Source organism: Clarias gariepinus, chromosome 14 (assembly GCF_024256425.1).
Source record: "Clarias gariepinus isolate MV-2021 ecotype Netherlands chromosome 14, CGAR_prim_01v2, whole genome shotgun sequence".
Lineage (NCBI taxonomy): Eukaryota > Metazoa > Chordata > Actinopteri > Siluriformes > Clariidae > Clarias > Clarias gariepinus.
Genome location: NC_071113.1, coordinates 6,695,407 through 6,713,519, shown reverse-complemented (window position 1 = coordinate 6,713,519; position 18,113 = coordinate 6,695,407). Strand labels below are relative to the sequence as shown.

The following is an 18,113-nucleotide window of genomic DNA, read 5'->3' as shown; positions in this document are numbered from 1 at the left end:
CAGGTGTTTAAAACTAATTACTGACTGTTTTTAAGCTACACTCTTACTATAGGCAATGGGCACAATAGTTCAGATTACCAACAATATTTAAAATTAACTTGAAAACCATTTTTGAATGACTAAACCTTATCTGATAGCTTACTAATTAATAATCTATGTGGAACATTAACCATACCACAGTTGTAAGAGGCAGACCGGCAGAGAGAGAGAGAGAGAGAGAGACTGAGAGAGAGAGAGATAGGGGCTGCGCAGGTACAAATGCACATACTGTACATGCACACCCTGTATCAATGTTTACAAACTTACAATGATAATTATATTATTATTATATAGATTTATCTATATAGATTATTATAGATATTATTATTATTATTATTATTATTATTATTATTATTATTATTATAAGACTTGTGAATCATGTTAAGATCACTTTCTTTGATCTTCTTTTTTCTCTCCTTGTTCAAGCCTTCGTGGAACTTACAGTAATTTTTCTGCTCTACTGGGACATGTAATTAATTACTTTGAGGTCACCAGTGAATGAAGACTTCAGCTGGGCCACTCTATGCCGTGAATATAAAGTATCCTAAAACACTGGATAGCGGCCATGTTGAATTTTAATTGACCACTGTTCTAAAATCTCCCTCTCCCTCTCTGCAGTTTGTTCACTCCTCTATTCGAGGTTGGGATTCTCTGCCCACTTCAAAAAACGCCCACTGTCTCAAATCACTATAAAAGCGGTGTCACTATCTAAGAGAGGGAGTACAAAAGTTGTTGATAAGATATGTGTCCTCAGAGCAGTAAAGAGCCATGAAGTTTAAAGTCCTGTTGTATTTCTTTGTCCTGAGCCAAGTGAAACATGGTGAGTATTCAGTTTCAGTGATCATTTTGTTCTGGTTAAATCAAACAGGTAACAGGTGAAATTTGAAGGAGTGTCTAAATCACAATATGAAAATTAGCATAAAGCAGCACAATTAGTATGCACTCAGTTCTTAGTTAATCCCAGTCAGTGACTATGCACAGAGCACAATGTACATGTTTACTAATCTTTTCTAATTTAACCATGTAAATATATAGAACTTGTATCCAATTTAACCATAAGATCTTGTAAGTGTAAATAAATGATTTTTGACAGATAATATTGTGAGCAATTAAAGGCAAACATATTATATATGTATATATCTACAGTACTGTATGTATGTGTAGATGGATGGATGGATGGATGGATGGATGGGTGAATAAATCATTGTAATGATTGATTGATTGATTGATTGATTGATCATCTTGCTAGCTAACTATCAAGAATAATTTAAGTAAACCTGGCTTAAATAAGGCATACAGTGTTTTTCTCCAGACCTGTCTAAAGGCAGTGGCTATGAGTCTATGACATAGACATATTGCTTTCAGTATGTTTTCTTAACAGACATAAAGCCAAGAAAGAATGTAACTTCAATTTATTCTATTGTATTTTTTCACTGAATTCTTCCTGGTCATTTTTGATCTGTGTTGCCACTTGATTGTATCATTGTACTGTAGTCTTCTGATGTTCACTTAATTTTTGGTATGCAGCACCTTCATTGACTTGCTTATCAGTGGTTATTCAACACACCATTAAATTACTCTCACTTGTAAATGTTTATTGCTTGAGCTCATAATTAAAAGAGTACTTACAAACTCCGATTTCTGAAAGTTTTACTTTAATGTAAAATAATGAATTTTCCAGTTTTTTCTTTAAACGTCTTTCTTAAATTACACACGAGATCAGCATAGCAAATGTTATTTAACCAATGCGAGAAGAATAAATATAGTTCCGGATAAAAAATTGTGTCTTTTATTAGTTTAATAGATGACCATAACAATAAATATTTGTTGTTAAGACAAAAGAGCATAACAGTGTGATTTGCACTTGGCACCAAGCCAAAGAATTCCCCTTATTAAATGATAAAATACTAACAATGTGTGATGGAAAGAGAGGGGTTAATGGCGCTCTTATCTTGATACTGGTTAATACGACACAATGAAAGTCACTGCTTGTACTGTATAGTGTGCAAATATCATTGTATTTCCACACATGTATATAAAACATCAGACACTTCTCTTTTTTATAGGGAATAGTAAATCAGATTGTGTGCAGAAGAAGCTTATTTTTATTACTTTGTATTTATGATCACAGTCTTTGTGTGTGTGTGTGTGTGTGTGTGTGTCTGTGTGTGTGTGTGTGTGTGTGTGTGTGTGTGTTTGTTTTTTTGTTTGTTTGTTTGCATGTGCTAGATAAAGACAACCTGAGATCAAATTTGACATATCATTATCAGCTCATGATCTGGTTCGGTTTAAATTAAGTTGGTTCTCTAAAAGATGTCCAGTGACATGGGTTTGACAGCAGTATCAGTATATATTTCGAGGCAATAAATCCTACGCATCACTTGTTGACTATGTTGCATCACTTTCTTCAGGTATAGATAAACCAATGGCTCCCAGCATGTTTACAAAAAGCATTGTGGGTAATGTAGGAAACTGTTATCCAACGGTTAAATCAATTTTTGTATGTAATCATAAAATAAATCTTTTTGCCATGCTCGGCATGAGATATTGGTTATGAATATTGATATTCAAGTCATTTATGGTGTTTTTTTTTCCTTAGGCTATTACTCTACAGTCTACAGAATATTGATGGCTAATAGTAGACTGAATAGAACTTGTTTTCATGTAACATAAACGATGAAAAAGGTTTACTTGAGAAATGCTTTTTTTTTATCTACCCAAAATATTCTCTTCTTGTATTTGTTGTAAAGTTTGGTAATTTATTTGTTGCAAACTTCTGGTTTGTATGTAACTGTGGTAAATTACCTCTGTCCATTTCTGTCTTCTTTTTCCCAGTATTTCCCACAGAGATATCTGTGCGTCTGGGCTCCTCTGTTGTCCTTCCCTGTTCGTTCCATCTCCCAGACACAGATGAATTCCTCAATGCCACCTGGTCCTTTAATGGATCCATCATTGCATCCAACAATCAAACAGGAAGTGTACATTACTTGACCAAGTCAGCCACTGGATCCAATGTATTTTTTCCCCTGACGTTGTATAATGCTACTCCGCACAGTCAGGGAGTATATGAGTGCCATGTACAGAGCAATCTAACCAATTACTTCAGCAATGTCACACTGATCATTTTGGGTAAGTTACATGAGACCTCGAGGATGAAGCCATGATTTGGGTGCCTTGTAACTATTAATTTATAAATATTTAAATAACTTAAATAACTTTGCATACAATTATTTTCATTAATTTTCAGCAATAAACATAGAAAAACGTGTCTCAGGCAGCAATATTATTTTACAAGGTGACAGTGTCTTTATTATCTTAAAAAATAAGCTTAGAATTTACAAATGTTCAAAATAACCAAATGTGGTTAACTAGCATCAGTGTTAATAGAATTAGGACAATAAGAACATATTTGAAATGTTTCATTTACTACCTTGGATAAAAGGGTTGCACCTTTAAAGTGACTTTGGCAGTCACGATATTTACACAATATTGGAAATTAGTCAAAAAGAATGTGAGACCTTTTTTTATTCTTTTCTTGGTCTTATGATTCATAGGGGTGAATGTGTTCAGGCATCAAACATAACAATGTACTTTCTCCATAATCTGTATTGGATGACTGTAAAAAAAAATTGTCTTTTAAATATATTTTAAATACATATTTGCACATTTCTGCAAGGCATCTTAAGAAGAAAAAAAACAGATGTAACATATTGTTTGGCAGCAGTAAGTAATGGTGACTTGACTACTGGTAGAACAACTGGGGAAACAAATATGTTTTATGACTATACTGAGATGCTTCATCAGTTTTAGATTTGCCCTACTACATCCAGGTCATTATAAAGTAAGTATACTGTATAATGACCTGGACATTAAACCCCTTATTGACAAAAAGGTATATTTAACTGAGCATTAATTTAGCTTTTTTTTTTTTGTTATCCAGTAAAGAGTAGTTCCATTGATGTAAAAGCTATTTTGATAAGAGAATATTGTCCAGACTGGTTTAAGCTGCCAGCATGAGCCAAGTGAAGCCTCAGATTACTGCTGACAGAAGTGGAACCTGATATAATCTGCTGTTATAGTGCATTAGCGTAAATGTTTGACAAGTTGTGTATTCTAAGATGTTTTTTTGTATGTTTACCACAATTTTAAATAATGATTACTATCACTGTGGAGCTACTTTAGCCCTTATGCCAGTTTGAATTCATTTATCTATTCTTTTTAATGACCCTTATGATAAACAAGATGTTTGCAATCAAAGACCTGCTCAGTAGTTTAACTTTTTGTTCTTTGTTTGTTTTTTTACACCATTCTGTGTAAACTAGACTATTAGAGAGAATAGTCTGGCACCAGCATGCCAGCATGCCACCATGCCACAGTTAAAATTGCTGATTGTCTGAATTTTTGAATGTGGATGAACACATTAAAAAAAAAATCTCATTCTTCTTTATTCACAGTTTCACCGTCCATTTTTGTGCCTTCCCCAGAGGTAGTGTTGGGGCAAGAGAGTGCAGTAGATTGTTGGGCGAAAGGCTTCAGCCCTTCTTACATCACGTTCTCCTGGACACGAGCAGACAAAGAGATCAGAGCTCCTAAAAAATCCAAAACAAACCGCACGAAGGATGGTCTATATGAAAGTTTTAGCCAGCTGGTATTCATTCCTGAACTTGCTGATCGAAATGTTACATATACCTGTGCGGTAAACCATGAAACTCTCGAGAAACCACTTGTGAGAGAGTTTAGAATAAATCTCACAAGTGAGTTTTGTCACCGGACTATATACTATATGTTTGAGTTGTCACTTTATTTATATTACATGTATTTACATTACATATTTATATACATATTTATTTATCTTTTGCAGGGCCTTTTTTTTCTTGTACATTGCTAATCCCTTAAATTGATACACTTAATATAGACTATAGTCAGCAACAGTTCCAGTCCACTCATTTGAAAGGAAAAGGAGCATTTGAAGAGTATTTATACAGTATTTAGCCTAAATACTATATTATAAAATATCATAAATATCATAAATAGTAAAATATATATATATATATATTTTTGCTGTTTTTGCTACATAGAATTGCAATTCTAGCAATAGTCCCACTGAAACTGTTACTTCAGTGGAGTTAGAGATATCATAAATCTTTAATGAGAATGTATAAATCCATTCTCATTATATTGAATGTATATTCAATATAAGCGCACCCTTACTTGTGTGATATTATTATCATTAATCACAGCATTGCTCGATTCTTAATTCTGAGTGCCATAAGGTGTTATGTCGAATAAACAGCAAATCTTAACCTGTTAGTAACAAATAATTTCTAGTAACAACTTCCACAAGGACTTATATATCAGATACGTCATTTAAACAGCTTAAAATAGTACTGTATATAAACAAAGCAATCCCTTTATGGTTTGTGGGAGACAGGAGAGCATCCAAGGACTGTTTCTTTGCTTTTTACAGTTTCTGAGTAATGAGTCTGAATTTCATTTTGTCTTTGTAACTTCAAGAGATAAGAAAAGATACTAAAGGAACTACTGTTTTTTATCTTTTATAACAAGTGATAACTGTTTCATGGACCTTTCACATTATAAAAACATAAAAAAAGAACTGCATATGCTTTTATTGGAATGTTATTGGTCAATGCTCTGTTTGATTCCATTTATACCACATTGATTTGTCAATCTTTTAAACTTTAAACATTTCAACAATGTTGTAGAACATCCTCACGACACATTGGTTCCTGTTATTATCTATTATCTTTATTTTTGTGTGATCTTAAATTATATATAGATGTTCATTTATAATTTTATTCGGGATGGCATGACAATAAAATTGGACTGATCTCCCTTCTTTCAATTTTTTTTCTTTTCTTATCGTCTAGTTCTCCCCAAAGTCACAGTGTCTGTCGTGCCGTCCACCTCACGCTCATCCCCACTCACTTTAGCATGTGAAATCAATGGATTCTACCCACAGAATGTGTCTGTGCTGTGGAAAAGAAACGGCACTGTCCTGCCTGAGACCCATCAGATTCAACAGAACAATGATGGAACATATAGAATGCGTCACTTTCACACCCTCAGCGTAGAGGAGAGAGAGCGAGCTGGACAAGTGCAGTGTGTGGCTCAACAATCTCATGTATCCAATCTAGCTTTGAGCTCCATTGACCTATCAGCTGCAGATTCGTTGGGTAACTTTTATAAATATACTGCATGTTTAGAAATTTTTACTTAATAAACTTTGTCTTGATTTTTCAAAAACATCATTACAGAAAACAGTGTTAAAACTCACCTCATGGGATGCTTTTTAAGCCTATTCATGCTTTATTATTTTATTGTAATGTTTAATAAGTAAAAGAGCTGGCTTGTTATCCAATTTTTTTACTGTCTCATTCTCTCAGTGCAGAAGCTAGTCCTGACTAAATCTGCAAAAGCATCAGTGGCGATGATGATCATTTCCCTGGTTCTCATCCTTCTGCTTTGTTTTGGCTTTTCTTGGAAGAGAAGAGATGGTGAGGCAGCACAGAGATACAAACATACATTAACGTTACAAAACCATGAAAACTAAATAAACAATTTCCTAGTTATTTATAGTATTATAGAGTTTTGTCTTGCTATTATTCAATTCGAACATTAGATATCTTGGGTTGGACTGTTATGACTAGAATTGTCAAACAGAACACATTACTGGAACAAAACGTGCGTGCGTGCGTGCACTACCAGTCAAAGGTTTAGACGCATTTTCTAATTCCATGGTCTTTCCTGATTTTGATATGTTTCTATATTGTTACGTCCAAAATATGCCATAACTTCCTTTGACCAGTTGATATTGAAATGTGTCTGCTACTTGTGCTCTGAAAAGCCTTTGCATCCATTTATGAGGTGGTCTTTGAGGTTAGTAATTCTAAATAAGCTTCTCCTCCGCAGTCGAGGTAAGTTTCAGTCTTGCTTTCCTGGGATGGTCTTCATGAGATAATAATGTTCTTGCAAGAACTGTTACAGAACCCTTGTGTCTTAAAATAACAACTGACTGTTTGTTGTTGTTGTTTCCTCATTACCTAATGCTATATGTGCTATTTCATACTTTAAAAAATGTCCAGTATTGTTGTAGAATGTAGAAAATAAATCAAAACTTAATTGGTACTGTATCTCTCTTCTTTTTGTAGAGAAGCAAAAAAGTTTAAGTGTGTCTTGCATCATTCTGCCCCCAAGAGTGGTTGTGGGACAGAAAGGCCGGGTCACCATCAGCATAGAAGGCAGAAGAGCAGATCAAGTCCAAACTGCCTGGTTTCTCAACAATGTTCTTTTAGTAGATACATCTTACACAGGTACCTCTTACCACTACTTTAAAAGATAGAGATAAATAAAGCTTTAATATGTAATTTAATTATAAAGTGTGAGCCCATGTATGTAAAATAGCATGCAAAAAACACACACACACACACACACTCGAAGATCAGTTCATTCAGGTCAACAGTTATTACTGAGATTGTCAAATGTGTTTACATTCTTGTAGACTTTTAAATTACTTTAACTCTTTTTTAATTATAAATGTATTTTAGCTGACTTGCCAGATGGAAGGGTGGCGTAGTGGTTAGCACTGTTGCCTTGTACCTCCAGGGTAGAGGGTTTAATTCCTGCCCTGGGTCTGTGTGCATAGAGATTGCATGTTCTCCCTGTGCTTGGTGCTGTTCCTCCGGGTACTACAGTATCCTGCCACATGTAGAGTAGGCTAATTGGTGTTACCAAAAAAATTGCCTATAGTGTGTATGTGCATGTGTGCCAATCCAACAAAGGGCACATACATAAACATCTGTTAATTTTCTATACCTCTTATGTACAGGATAAGTGGTATAGAAAATGTCATGTCTGCGGCTGATCCAGTATGCAGTTGCATGTTGCTCGTCATCAAACCTCAAACTTCTCCTACACCACCCCACTTCTCCGCTCCCTGCACTGGCTTCTGGTAGCTGCCTCCGTCAAATTCAAAACCTTGACACTTTACCACAAAACTAAAAATGGCCTAGCACCCAATGACCTCCCAGCTCTAATCACACCCCACATCGCGTTCCCTCCGATAATCCACCACCGCTCGGCTGGTCCCACCATCTCTCAGTTATCAAGGAAGACATGCATCTAGACTATGCATCTATTTTGGCACCTAGGTGGTGGATTGAATTTCTTCTAGATGTCAGCATAGCTGAGTCACTGGAAATCTTTAAACAATGACTTAAGACATGTCTGTTTCTCTAATACTTGGGTTAATACATTAAAAAAACAGTGTTTGACTGATGCTACATAGTTACTAATCTAGTAAGGATCTTTCCAATGATGGAAACTTAAGCACTTTCTGTAAGTCTGCCAAATACCTAAATGTTAATGTAAATGAATGACTTAATATTTATGAATAACCATGTTAAAGAACTGTGAATGCAGAATATTGATTCATTTTGATAAATTCACTATGACCCTGCCCAGGATAATTCAGTTACTATACATGAACTAATAAATCATATTAATGTTTACACTGTGAAAAAAAATATTGATTTGGTATAAATACTGTATATTGGGACTAACAACAGACCATTATCCATTCTCTCTGTCTGTCTCTCTTACTGTGGAGAAGAAAGCAACATCTCAAGAAGTCACACTCCAAGGGCATCTCGTGTATCAATTTTGTCAGAAAAAAACGCTTTGCTGCCATCTACTGCTCTAGGTTATTACAAACTGCACACGAGGAAGCCCCTGCAGTCAGCTGGCCCAAACAAACAGCTCCTTTCCTCTTTCACCTTCATCCCTAACCTGTCTGTTCATAAAGGGTCAGTCTTCAAATGCCAGATTTCCTATAAAGGGAAAGACAAGATAGTGATGGAGAGAGTGTCAGAGAAATTTACTATCCTGTGTAAGGAATCTTACTACAGTTTATATATTTTTTATTGCATGTTTTTGTCTACAATGTATATTTTTATTTAAACAAACATGATAAGTTTTATAATTGTTTATCTGTATATTATCTTTTTATACATAGTATACTTTAAATACATATTATTATTTTTTAGCTATGTGCGTCATTGTTCAATAATAAAACAATTCATGTTGACTAGCACCACCTGAGGTCTCAGAAATCCAACTTTCGGAGCCAAATGAAGAGACAGGTATAAGGCGCACACACATACACACACATGCAAACACACACAGAACCTTTTTCAAATAACACAAAGACATACTGTACCTTTCTCCAGGTATAGTCACAATGTTGGTCGAGGCCTCCCACTTCCACCCAGACGTCATCACCTTCCGCTGGTTCTGTGAGGGGGGGGAGCTGTGTCCCGTGGCTGTCCCAGCAGCCCTTGCAGCACCACGTCCCGATGCCCAAGGCTTCTTTTCAGCCCGGAGCCAGTGCAGGTTACCTAAGGCCGAGCTGGAGAGAGGAGAAACTGCGGTGTGGGTGACCATCCATCACATGTCTCTTAAACAGCCTATCAAAAGAAAGACCAGAGGTGAGGGGGCATGCAAGCTACAGAACAATGTCCTGTAGATATATACTGTAACAATGCATTTTATTTGTTTGTTTGTTTGTTTACATATAATTAATATTTAGATATTTAAACTTTTATTTACACTATTGTGCAAAGAACATTTATTTTTTGATTGATTCATTAAATCGTTCTTTTATTCATTCATTGTCAAGTATATTTATACAACCTCCTTCATGTATCCATGGATGCGTTACACTTTCTTTATTTGCTTGTCTATAAGTATTTATATTTATTATTTAAGGTTTAAAACCTCTTGCATACTGTCTATTCATTGCTGTATAATTAACACATTATTTGTGTACACGTTTGTTTATGTCTGTTTGTTTACTTATTTAGTTATTTTTATTAAATCTCATTCATACAAGCCCATGTACTGTACATTAATTATTTTATAAGGAACACATTATCTATGTTTGTTTTTAGTATTTACACATCAAACTTCTTACAAATATTCATTGGAATATAAAGAACATTTTCTTTTTATTTGCTTATTTATTTAATCATTTACTATATATGAAAAAAATATTTTACATTTATTTAGTAGTGTGTAAACATTATCTAATTTGTTTGTTTGTTTACTATTACTACATTAAAATATAAAATATTAACATATAATATTTTCATATATTCAGTGGCATGTCAATGGCATTAATTTCTATTTCTACATTTAATTAATATTTATGTGGAAAATTTTTGACATAAATTCAGTAGTGTGTACGAAACATATGTCTTTGTTTTACTTGTGTATACAAATGTAAATTTGCCATAACTATCAAAAAGAATAGAACATAGAAAGGTGACCATAAACATGCTAATGACAAAAATGAATACAATACAAATGTGCTTGTAATTTATAATCCCTTTCTTTCTGCTTGTACTAGGGTTCATAAAGAAGCCCACCGTATCAGAAATCAGCTGCACTCGTTTCCCATCAAGTCCACAACCGGGACTTCTAACACTGTCCTGTAGCATTACAAGCTTCTACCCTCCTGACATTGCAGTTAACTGGCTTAAGCGATGCAATGACAGGGAGATGGAAGTTAAGAAAGAGGAAGGGCTGGGGGAAATACGGGGGCCGATCCAGATGCAGTCAAGAATGTTTAGAGCAGTGGCGGTGTTAAAGGAAGTGGAGAACGGGCTGAAGAACATAGATAAGGATGAAGAGATTGTGTGCAGAGTTGAGCATTGCTCCCTCCTTGCACCAATAGAGCGAGTCTGGACAAACTCTCGCATTGGTAAGACAGTTTCAATGCACATTCACATGTAAGAAGAGTTAAAGGCTTGAGAAAATGTGCAGTGTGTTATAATTTGATCAGTTATGAAAAAAAGAGTCATACACATGTTTGCATGAAGCTAATAATTGGAGGATTTCGGCAGCTAACATTCTGTGCAATATATCAATGTCAGGAAAAAAAATAGTAAATGCATTTTTCTTTTAAATGAGACTACAAGTAATTTAAAAGTAGTGTATAACTAATTAGTTATCTTTCGTGAATATTCACACTCTTTGAACCTTTTCACAATTTGTGTTGTTACAACCTAAATCAAGTGCTTGGGATTATGCACCAAAGCCAGTATTTAGATAAGGAGGAGAAAATAAACATAGTTCTCAGCATGAATCATTACTGTATGTAATTCACTGGTATTTACATTTACATTTAGGCATTTGGCAGACGCTCTTATCCAGAGCGACTTACAAAAAGTGCTTGTAATGTTTACATCATTGGATACATACTTACACTGGGTTAACTAGGTTAATAACTAAGTGCCATTAGTCCAACACAACTGGAAAGAGGCTTTTTTTGGGGGGGGCGGGAGTCCAAGTACTGGAGAAACAGATGCGTCTTGGGTCATATTGATGCATCACATCATATGTATATGGTATTTTTCTTTCACCACAAACATTAATATAAAATCTTTTTTTTTCCTGTCCAGTGGCTCCCTCCATCCCTGAGTCCATTGCTGTTAACTGGAATACTGATGGTGTAGGGGTGTTTTCCTTGTGTCTGTCTGATGGTGTTCCAAATCCCAAACTCATTTGGGCTGCAGGAGGCTCCACTCTCACCCCGCTTATCTCCAGAGAGACAGAAAAAGTGACAGACATAGGGGGAAGAGAGATACATAGTGTCTGTGCTTTGGTGAAATCTGCAGTACTACAAGAACGCAAAGCCAACTTTTATCTCCAAAATGGTCAACCATGCTGTGAGTAAGAATATACTGTACATGAATAAATTGAGAGGTCATGGGGTTAATTATGTCTGTCAAGTATTTTTTTTTTAAATATCAGATAAATATATCAATAATAAGTAAGTAAGAAACTTACTTGTTTCAAGTCAAACATACTGTAGTGAAGTATGCAAGAAATATATTTATATGGAGAAAAGTATTTGGCCAAACCTGTTAATTATTGAATTCAAGTGTTTCAATCAGGCCCCTTTTCTCCAGTCGAAGGCAATCTTAATGTTTCAGCTTGCCAAGACAACTTGGACAATGCTATGCTTCCATAACATCAGTTTGTAATTAAGTACAATAGGTTTGCAAAAACAATAACCTTCTTTAGCATTTAAAGTGTGCTTAAAGTAATATGGATATTTTTTTTCTATTAATGTGGGTCAATTTTGTTATATATATGCACACACACTTCACATGACTAGACAGAACAACAGAATAAGTTTAAACCTAACAGCACAAAGAAGCACTAAAAGTAAATTAGTGCAGTCCATAAGAGAAACAAGTCCAGTGACTGTCAAATCCTAAAAGCAAAAAAAAAAAAAAAATAGTAGAAGCAAATCATAATAGAAAGTTTGCTTGCAGCCTTGTTAAATAGATTCTCATTTTCCAGTATTGCAAAGTGAAGAGGAAAATGGGATTACAAACAGTGAAAGAGGACGAGAGAAGCAAACAGAAGGGGCTGCAGTAAAACCAGACTTCATAGAGGAGAGCACACGGGAACAAAATGAACTTGAGTCATTGTATATAAATCCAGTGCACATGGGGAAGGAAGGAAGACGGGCTGAAGGAGAATGTTTGAGAGTCACAGTGGAGATTACTCATCCTGCATTTCACTTTCCTGTTTACTGCACCTGGACAGGTAACTGACATATGACAAAATTAAGCATAATTTTATAATCAATCGTATCTATTCAATTGTGAAATTTATATCAATTTATAGATAGGATTCATAACAATGTCAATTTACGCAGTATATTCAGTCTGAAATTGTACAAAATTGCTGAATATTATTTCTGTGATATATACTGCCCCCCCCCCCACACACACTGTGTGTATATATATATACTATAGTTCAAAAGTTTTAGAACACTTGCAAATTTCTTTTTTTTTGTGATTTATTTTCTACATTCTACAACAATACTGGGGATTTCAAAACTATAAAATAACACATAAAGGATTGGGTAATTATGTAACAACAACAAAAACAACAGTTGTTATTTTAGGACACAGAGGTCAGGCTTTCTGTAATAGTTCTTGCAAGAACAGTATTGTCAAGTGCATTTGCAAAATATATGAAACCATAATGAAACTGGCTCTCATAAAGACCATCCCAGGAGGGCGAGACCAAAACCTACCTCTGCCGCAGACGAGAAGTTCATTCAAAGGTTTCAGCCTGAAAAATGACCAATTAACAGCACCTCAGATTAGATGCGTAATGAAGTCTTTACAGAGCTTAAGTAGCAGAAACATCTCAATATCAACTGTTCAAAGGAGATTAAAGCATTTTTTGGACGCCTTCAGCATTCCTTTACAATGTTATAAAAATTAGGAAACATCATGGAGTTAGAAAGTGTTCTAAAACTTTTAAACGGTAGTGTATATATGAAACATTTTCTTTTCTTATATATTCAAAATGACCTCTTAAATATGCAATTTATGTTTTTTTTATGTTTGCTATCCTTACAGAGCCTGAAGATGGAGCACAATCCTAATAGAGTAATAAAGTAAAATGCTCTTTAAAAATTTGCTTTTTTCACTCATAAGTTTTACTCATATATTATTATTATTTATAAGTTAATACTTATAATACTATGCATTTCTGTTTTAGTACTAATAAATTAAAAATTTATATTTAAAAAATTGTTTATTTTTTGTGTTTATAAATTATAATGCTCTGTGCTGTACACTGAAAAAAATAACTTGTAAGATTTACTTAATAAAATCCTCGTAACAATTTGCACACATAGATTTTAAGTAAATTTTATTGCTCCAATATTAAATAAAACTCACCCGTAATTGTCAGGTAAAATCTACTTAACAATTAAATTAACAATTAAATTAACAATCAAAAAATTAAGTAAAACTTACATAATTATATTTAATGCACAAGTTAGATTTATTTAAAATAATCTAGTAAAGTTAATTTATTGTTGTATCAGCAGGAACCTTGATTTTATGAAATTATTAAGTAAATCTTACTATCATTTTGTTTTATGAGATTTTCCCTTACTTGGTTTGATTAATTTATATTACTCCCTATAATAATGTACACATTGCTAATTTATGTTTTGCAAAGAAACTTAAGTAATTATTTAATCTATATCTTTCATAAATCACACAACTAAAATATAATTAAACAGTTTATTCACCAACATTACCAAATATTTTTGACATTCACAGTCTAGATACAAGTTTTTTTTTTCAATAAATGTGCATTCAGATAAATTTTGCATCCATAGGAACATCTGCACAGCACCAGGGCCTGAAATACTTGTTTTAAACAAAATTGTGTAAAATAATAATAATAAATTAATTAATTAATTAATAAAATACAGCATTCATTTAGAAATAAAATACAGCAGAAAATACATTAAACAAACTGTGGAATAAACTTTAAAACTTAATAGCCCTCTGTAGCAGTGAAGTTGCAACATTCAAATCAGCACTCTGGACTAGTGCACTTAAAAGTATTCCATTGAAACTTAACGCATTAAAACATTTTAAAAGCTGAACATGTAAACACTGAACATGTTCAGACAAGTAGTCAAGCCATATCAAATGTTTTAAGATGATAACTTTATCTTTAAAGCTTGCACTTTTGGTGATAGCTTAATCCCACCAAGTTCTAAAAGAACTTTCTGAAATAGCTCAAATGTGTAGCGCAGTGCTCGGGGGTCTGCAAGGTTTATGGCATAAATTATTCCCATAAGCAGTGCACATGCATTTGCAGTATTGCCACATTCTTGCAAAATTTCCTTTCCTTCAAGGATTATGGATACACCAACTGGTTCCTCCCCTTCAACAACACGGACAACAAGGATTTTAAGAATGTGCAAACTGGCATCACTTCGTCTGTCCTCCTGCATAAAATTTACAAGTAAATAAATTAAAAAAATTATTTTGAGAAACAAAAAAATCTGAATTGCTTCAATCACCTGTGATGACTTCATTATCACAGAGAAAAAATAATAAAAAAAATGACCATCACTTCATATACTTCAGATTGTTAAACTTGGGTTAAATTGCTTTAGCAATAATCTTGCATCAGTAAAACATTCTAAAACATGGGATGAGATTTACAGTGTAAGGAAATCCTATGATGACTGCTGAGTTTCTATTTAAAGGGTTAGTCCAAACATGAAAATTCTTTCAATCATTACTCAGATTTATGTATGCATTTGCATTTGGTATATGCTTCTGTCCAATGCAACAAACACTATATTCAAGGTACAAGTTTTTATTTATAACTTGTAATTTACAATTACTTGCTTTTCCTGGGAATCAAACCCATGACCTTGGCATTGGTAGCACCATGCTCTACGGTTTGAGCTAGATAAACTGTGGATGGTCATCACTAAGCAGGAAATGTCCACCCCTTCATCTAACTTTATCTTGTAGTGAATTTAACATTTTAAATTGTATAATTAATAAGAAAACAATGCTTTACCAGGCAATCATCAGAGATCCTCTTCAGATTCACGTCTCAGCTCTACGCTTTGTTTCTGTGAAAATATTTACATTGTATCATTACATAATCTTTTATTAGTACAACTACATTTAGCCATTTCTTCATCTTTTGTAAGTTTGCCTTTATCCAAAGCAAATTACAAAAGAGAAAGGCATCAAGCATGTCAAGCAGTGCTACTAACACAACGTTTCTGACATTGTTAGAAAAATACAAGATAGAATAGTGAGGGATTAAGGAAAAAGTGAGAAGCAAGAATCATATGTGGAAAGATGAAGCATGCAAGGTCACAGGATGACTCTACTTCTTTTTCTTGTCTGCAATGCGATTTGGACAAATTAGAGCTTCTGTCAATACTGTATGAACATATGTACAGGTTCTTTACAGTTGAAATTTAACTTGTAACTTATTAATAAAATTCGGATTCAAAAAAAAAAATGTTTATTGCTAGTGCTCTTTTACCATTTAATGCTTTAACACACCTGACTCAGTTTGTTCAGAAAGGACATCTCACTGGCGAGCCTTTCTCTGAACACGAGAGGTGAGGGTAAGAAACACGCATCTCGGTTTATTAATCCGCGCACTCGGTTCGTTATTATTTTATTTATTTATTTTACCACAGGACCCCTGTGGGGCTCCGTAGGTTCAGGTTTTTACACGAAAAACAGTGTTTTGTGAATCTCCACACTATTAAAAACTGAAATATTGCTAATTGTACGTCCTGAGATTAAGATGAACATTAATTGGGGGTCATGAAAGTGAGAATCACATCCAAAACAGAAAAGTAAACTTACCTCGAACACGCCAAACTCCAGCTCCAGCCACGCCGTGCTGTACCTCCGTGATGATCCCCAACCGACTGATCCACAGCGCGGGTACAGCGTCTCCAAACACACATGCGCGGTTTAATTTGAAATTTAAACTAAACTTAAAAAGTAAAATTTACTTAATATTATTAGGTTTATGTGCAGTGACTATAAAACATGTAAATGTTACAAGTAAATACATAATAATATTTAACTCTTTCCACTTAGTTAATTTATTACATGAATTAAATGTGTAGGTATTTAAACTTTTACTTAGAAAATTCTAGTTCTCCTTGAAATGTATTTTTACAATGTAAAAATTATGATGGTTAATTTAATAAATTTTACCACACCAAAAAATCATTTTTTTCAGTGTAGACTTATGAATTTATCACATGCCAAAATGGCATGACAAATTGAAGAGGATTCAAGACAGAGATCTTCATCTGCTGTAATAATAATGTTCATTAGTGTTATGTCTTACTGTGTAACACTTTTGTATAAATGTCTGTGGGGATATGACATGTTAGTTATAATAAAGTTTTGATAATTTGCAAAATTCAAGACAGTATCATTACGGTGGGGGGAGGGGGGAGTGGTTGGGGCACTACAGTACACACCACAGGGCATGCAGTGAATCTCAGTAATACCGTCAAGTTTTCTGAAAAGGAAAACTTTACCAGCTGTCTTTACCAGCACTCCCCAGCTATTGTTAAACTTGGTTTCATTTGCAATTTCATAATACCATAATTAGTAATTATTAGAATTATTAATTTATAATACCATAATTTAGAAAAATCCTTGGCTAAGGGCACTCTTACGACTTTTTATGCATCATGCTTAATGATATCTTAAGTTAGGAATTTTTAACCCCTTTAAGGAAGGACATTGATTTCATGTTAAGCTTTATAAGATTTATTTTAAGGTTTACAATTAAACCCCATGTTTAGTCTTTTATTCTAATTCATATGACAGAATTGTACCAGTATCATGGAATGTGGTGCTACAGTACATAAGCACAGGAGTGACAATAATTAATTAATAAAAGATAATTATTAAAATAAAATTAAAAAGATTATTATTATATATATATATATATATATATATATATATATATATATATATATATATTTATATTATTATATAAATTTATGTCTTTCTTCACCCCACAAAACCCTTTAATGGCATGTTCATTAACTATTCAATAAAAGCAACATTTTTCATATTATATACATTTAAATATAATGTGCCCCACTGTGATGCAGCCACATGTCTTGCAAAGTGCTCGGTCTTTTATGATGGATATTGCTACTTGTTTAACCTATTGATTCTGTCATTTTCTTTTTATTAATATTTTCATGTAACATTTACATTAACTCAAGACTAAGCAAACAGGTTTTCAGCCAAGACTTAAACACTGTCTTAGTAGAATTTAGCAGAGACGACTCGCAGATGTTTATCTGCTATTTTTTTCTGAATAGTTCCTGGTTCTGAAATACAGTATAATCCTGTTATAATGTCCTAGGTTACAATAGGATCTCAGCTATAGCAGATAAGGTTTGCAGGTCCCGGACACAAATCCACATAAATGGGGAAAAAAAGTAGATTGAAAGCGACATTATATTGGAGTAATAATTAGGTCCCTGTGACTGCTGACAGACGTAATTATTTTATTTGATTACAATGGAAAACTAGCAGTTCATGCTGTATTCTGCACTGCTTTGACTGATTAACTGTAACAGTTTATAAATAGCTATGATCTAACAAACAGCAGGAGCACTACTGTGTTCCAAGTAATGTCAGAGCTTG

General features: G+C 33.8%; 1 protein-coding gene and 1 long non-coding RNA gene across 2 annotated transcripts; one reads left to right on the top strand and one right to left on the bottom strand.

The window, feature by feature from the left end:
• The first annotated feature begins 776 nt into the window (after positions 1-776).
• Positions 777-13,711, top strand: si:ch211-180a12.2 (uncharacterized). The gene is made up of 13 exons (XM_053511014.1): positions 777-859; positions 2,875-3,168; positions 4,494-4,793; positions 5,928-6,233; positions 6,444-6,554; positions 7,209-7,370; positions 8,669-8,944; positions 9,147-9,197; positions 9,285-9,542; positions 10,463-10,816; positions 11,517-11,783; positions 12,424-12,672; positions 13,500-13,711. Exons 1-13 carry the CDS (start codon positions 808-810, stop codon positions 13,523-13,525), a joined length of 2,706 nt encoding a protein of 901 aa, XP_053366989.1. The 5' UTR covers positions 777-807; the 3' UTR covers positions 13,526-13,711.
• Positions 13,712-14,601: 890 nt separating this feature from the next.
• On the bottom strand, positions 14,602-16,582 carry LOC128541719 (uncharacterized). The gene is made up of 3 exons (XR_008365651.1): positions 16,293-16,582; positions 15,481-15,535; positions 14,602-14,893 (listed from the first exon to the last, which is right to left on the bottom strand). It is a non-coding gene; the product is annotated as an uncharacterized LOC128541719 (long non-coding RNA).
• Positions 16,583-18,113: the final 1,531 nt, after the last annotated feature.

Coding starts and splice junctions, on each gene's coding strand:
- si:ch211-180a12.2 (XM_053511014.1), top strand. CDS start 808: ATGAAGTTTAAAGTCCTGTTGTATTTCTTTGTCCTGAGCCAAGTGAAA. Junction 3,169..4,493: donor TGTCACACTGATCATTTTGG/GTAAGTTACATG, acceptor CTTTATTCACAG/TTTCACCGTCCATTTTTGTG. Junction 9,543..10,462: donor TATCAAAAGAAAGACCAGAG/GTGAGGGGGCAT, acceptor TGCTTGTACTAG/GGTTCATAAAGAAGCCCACC.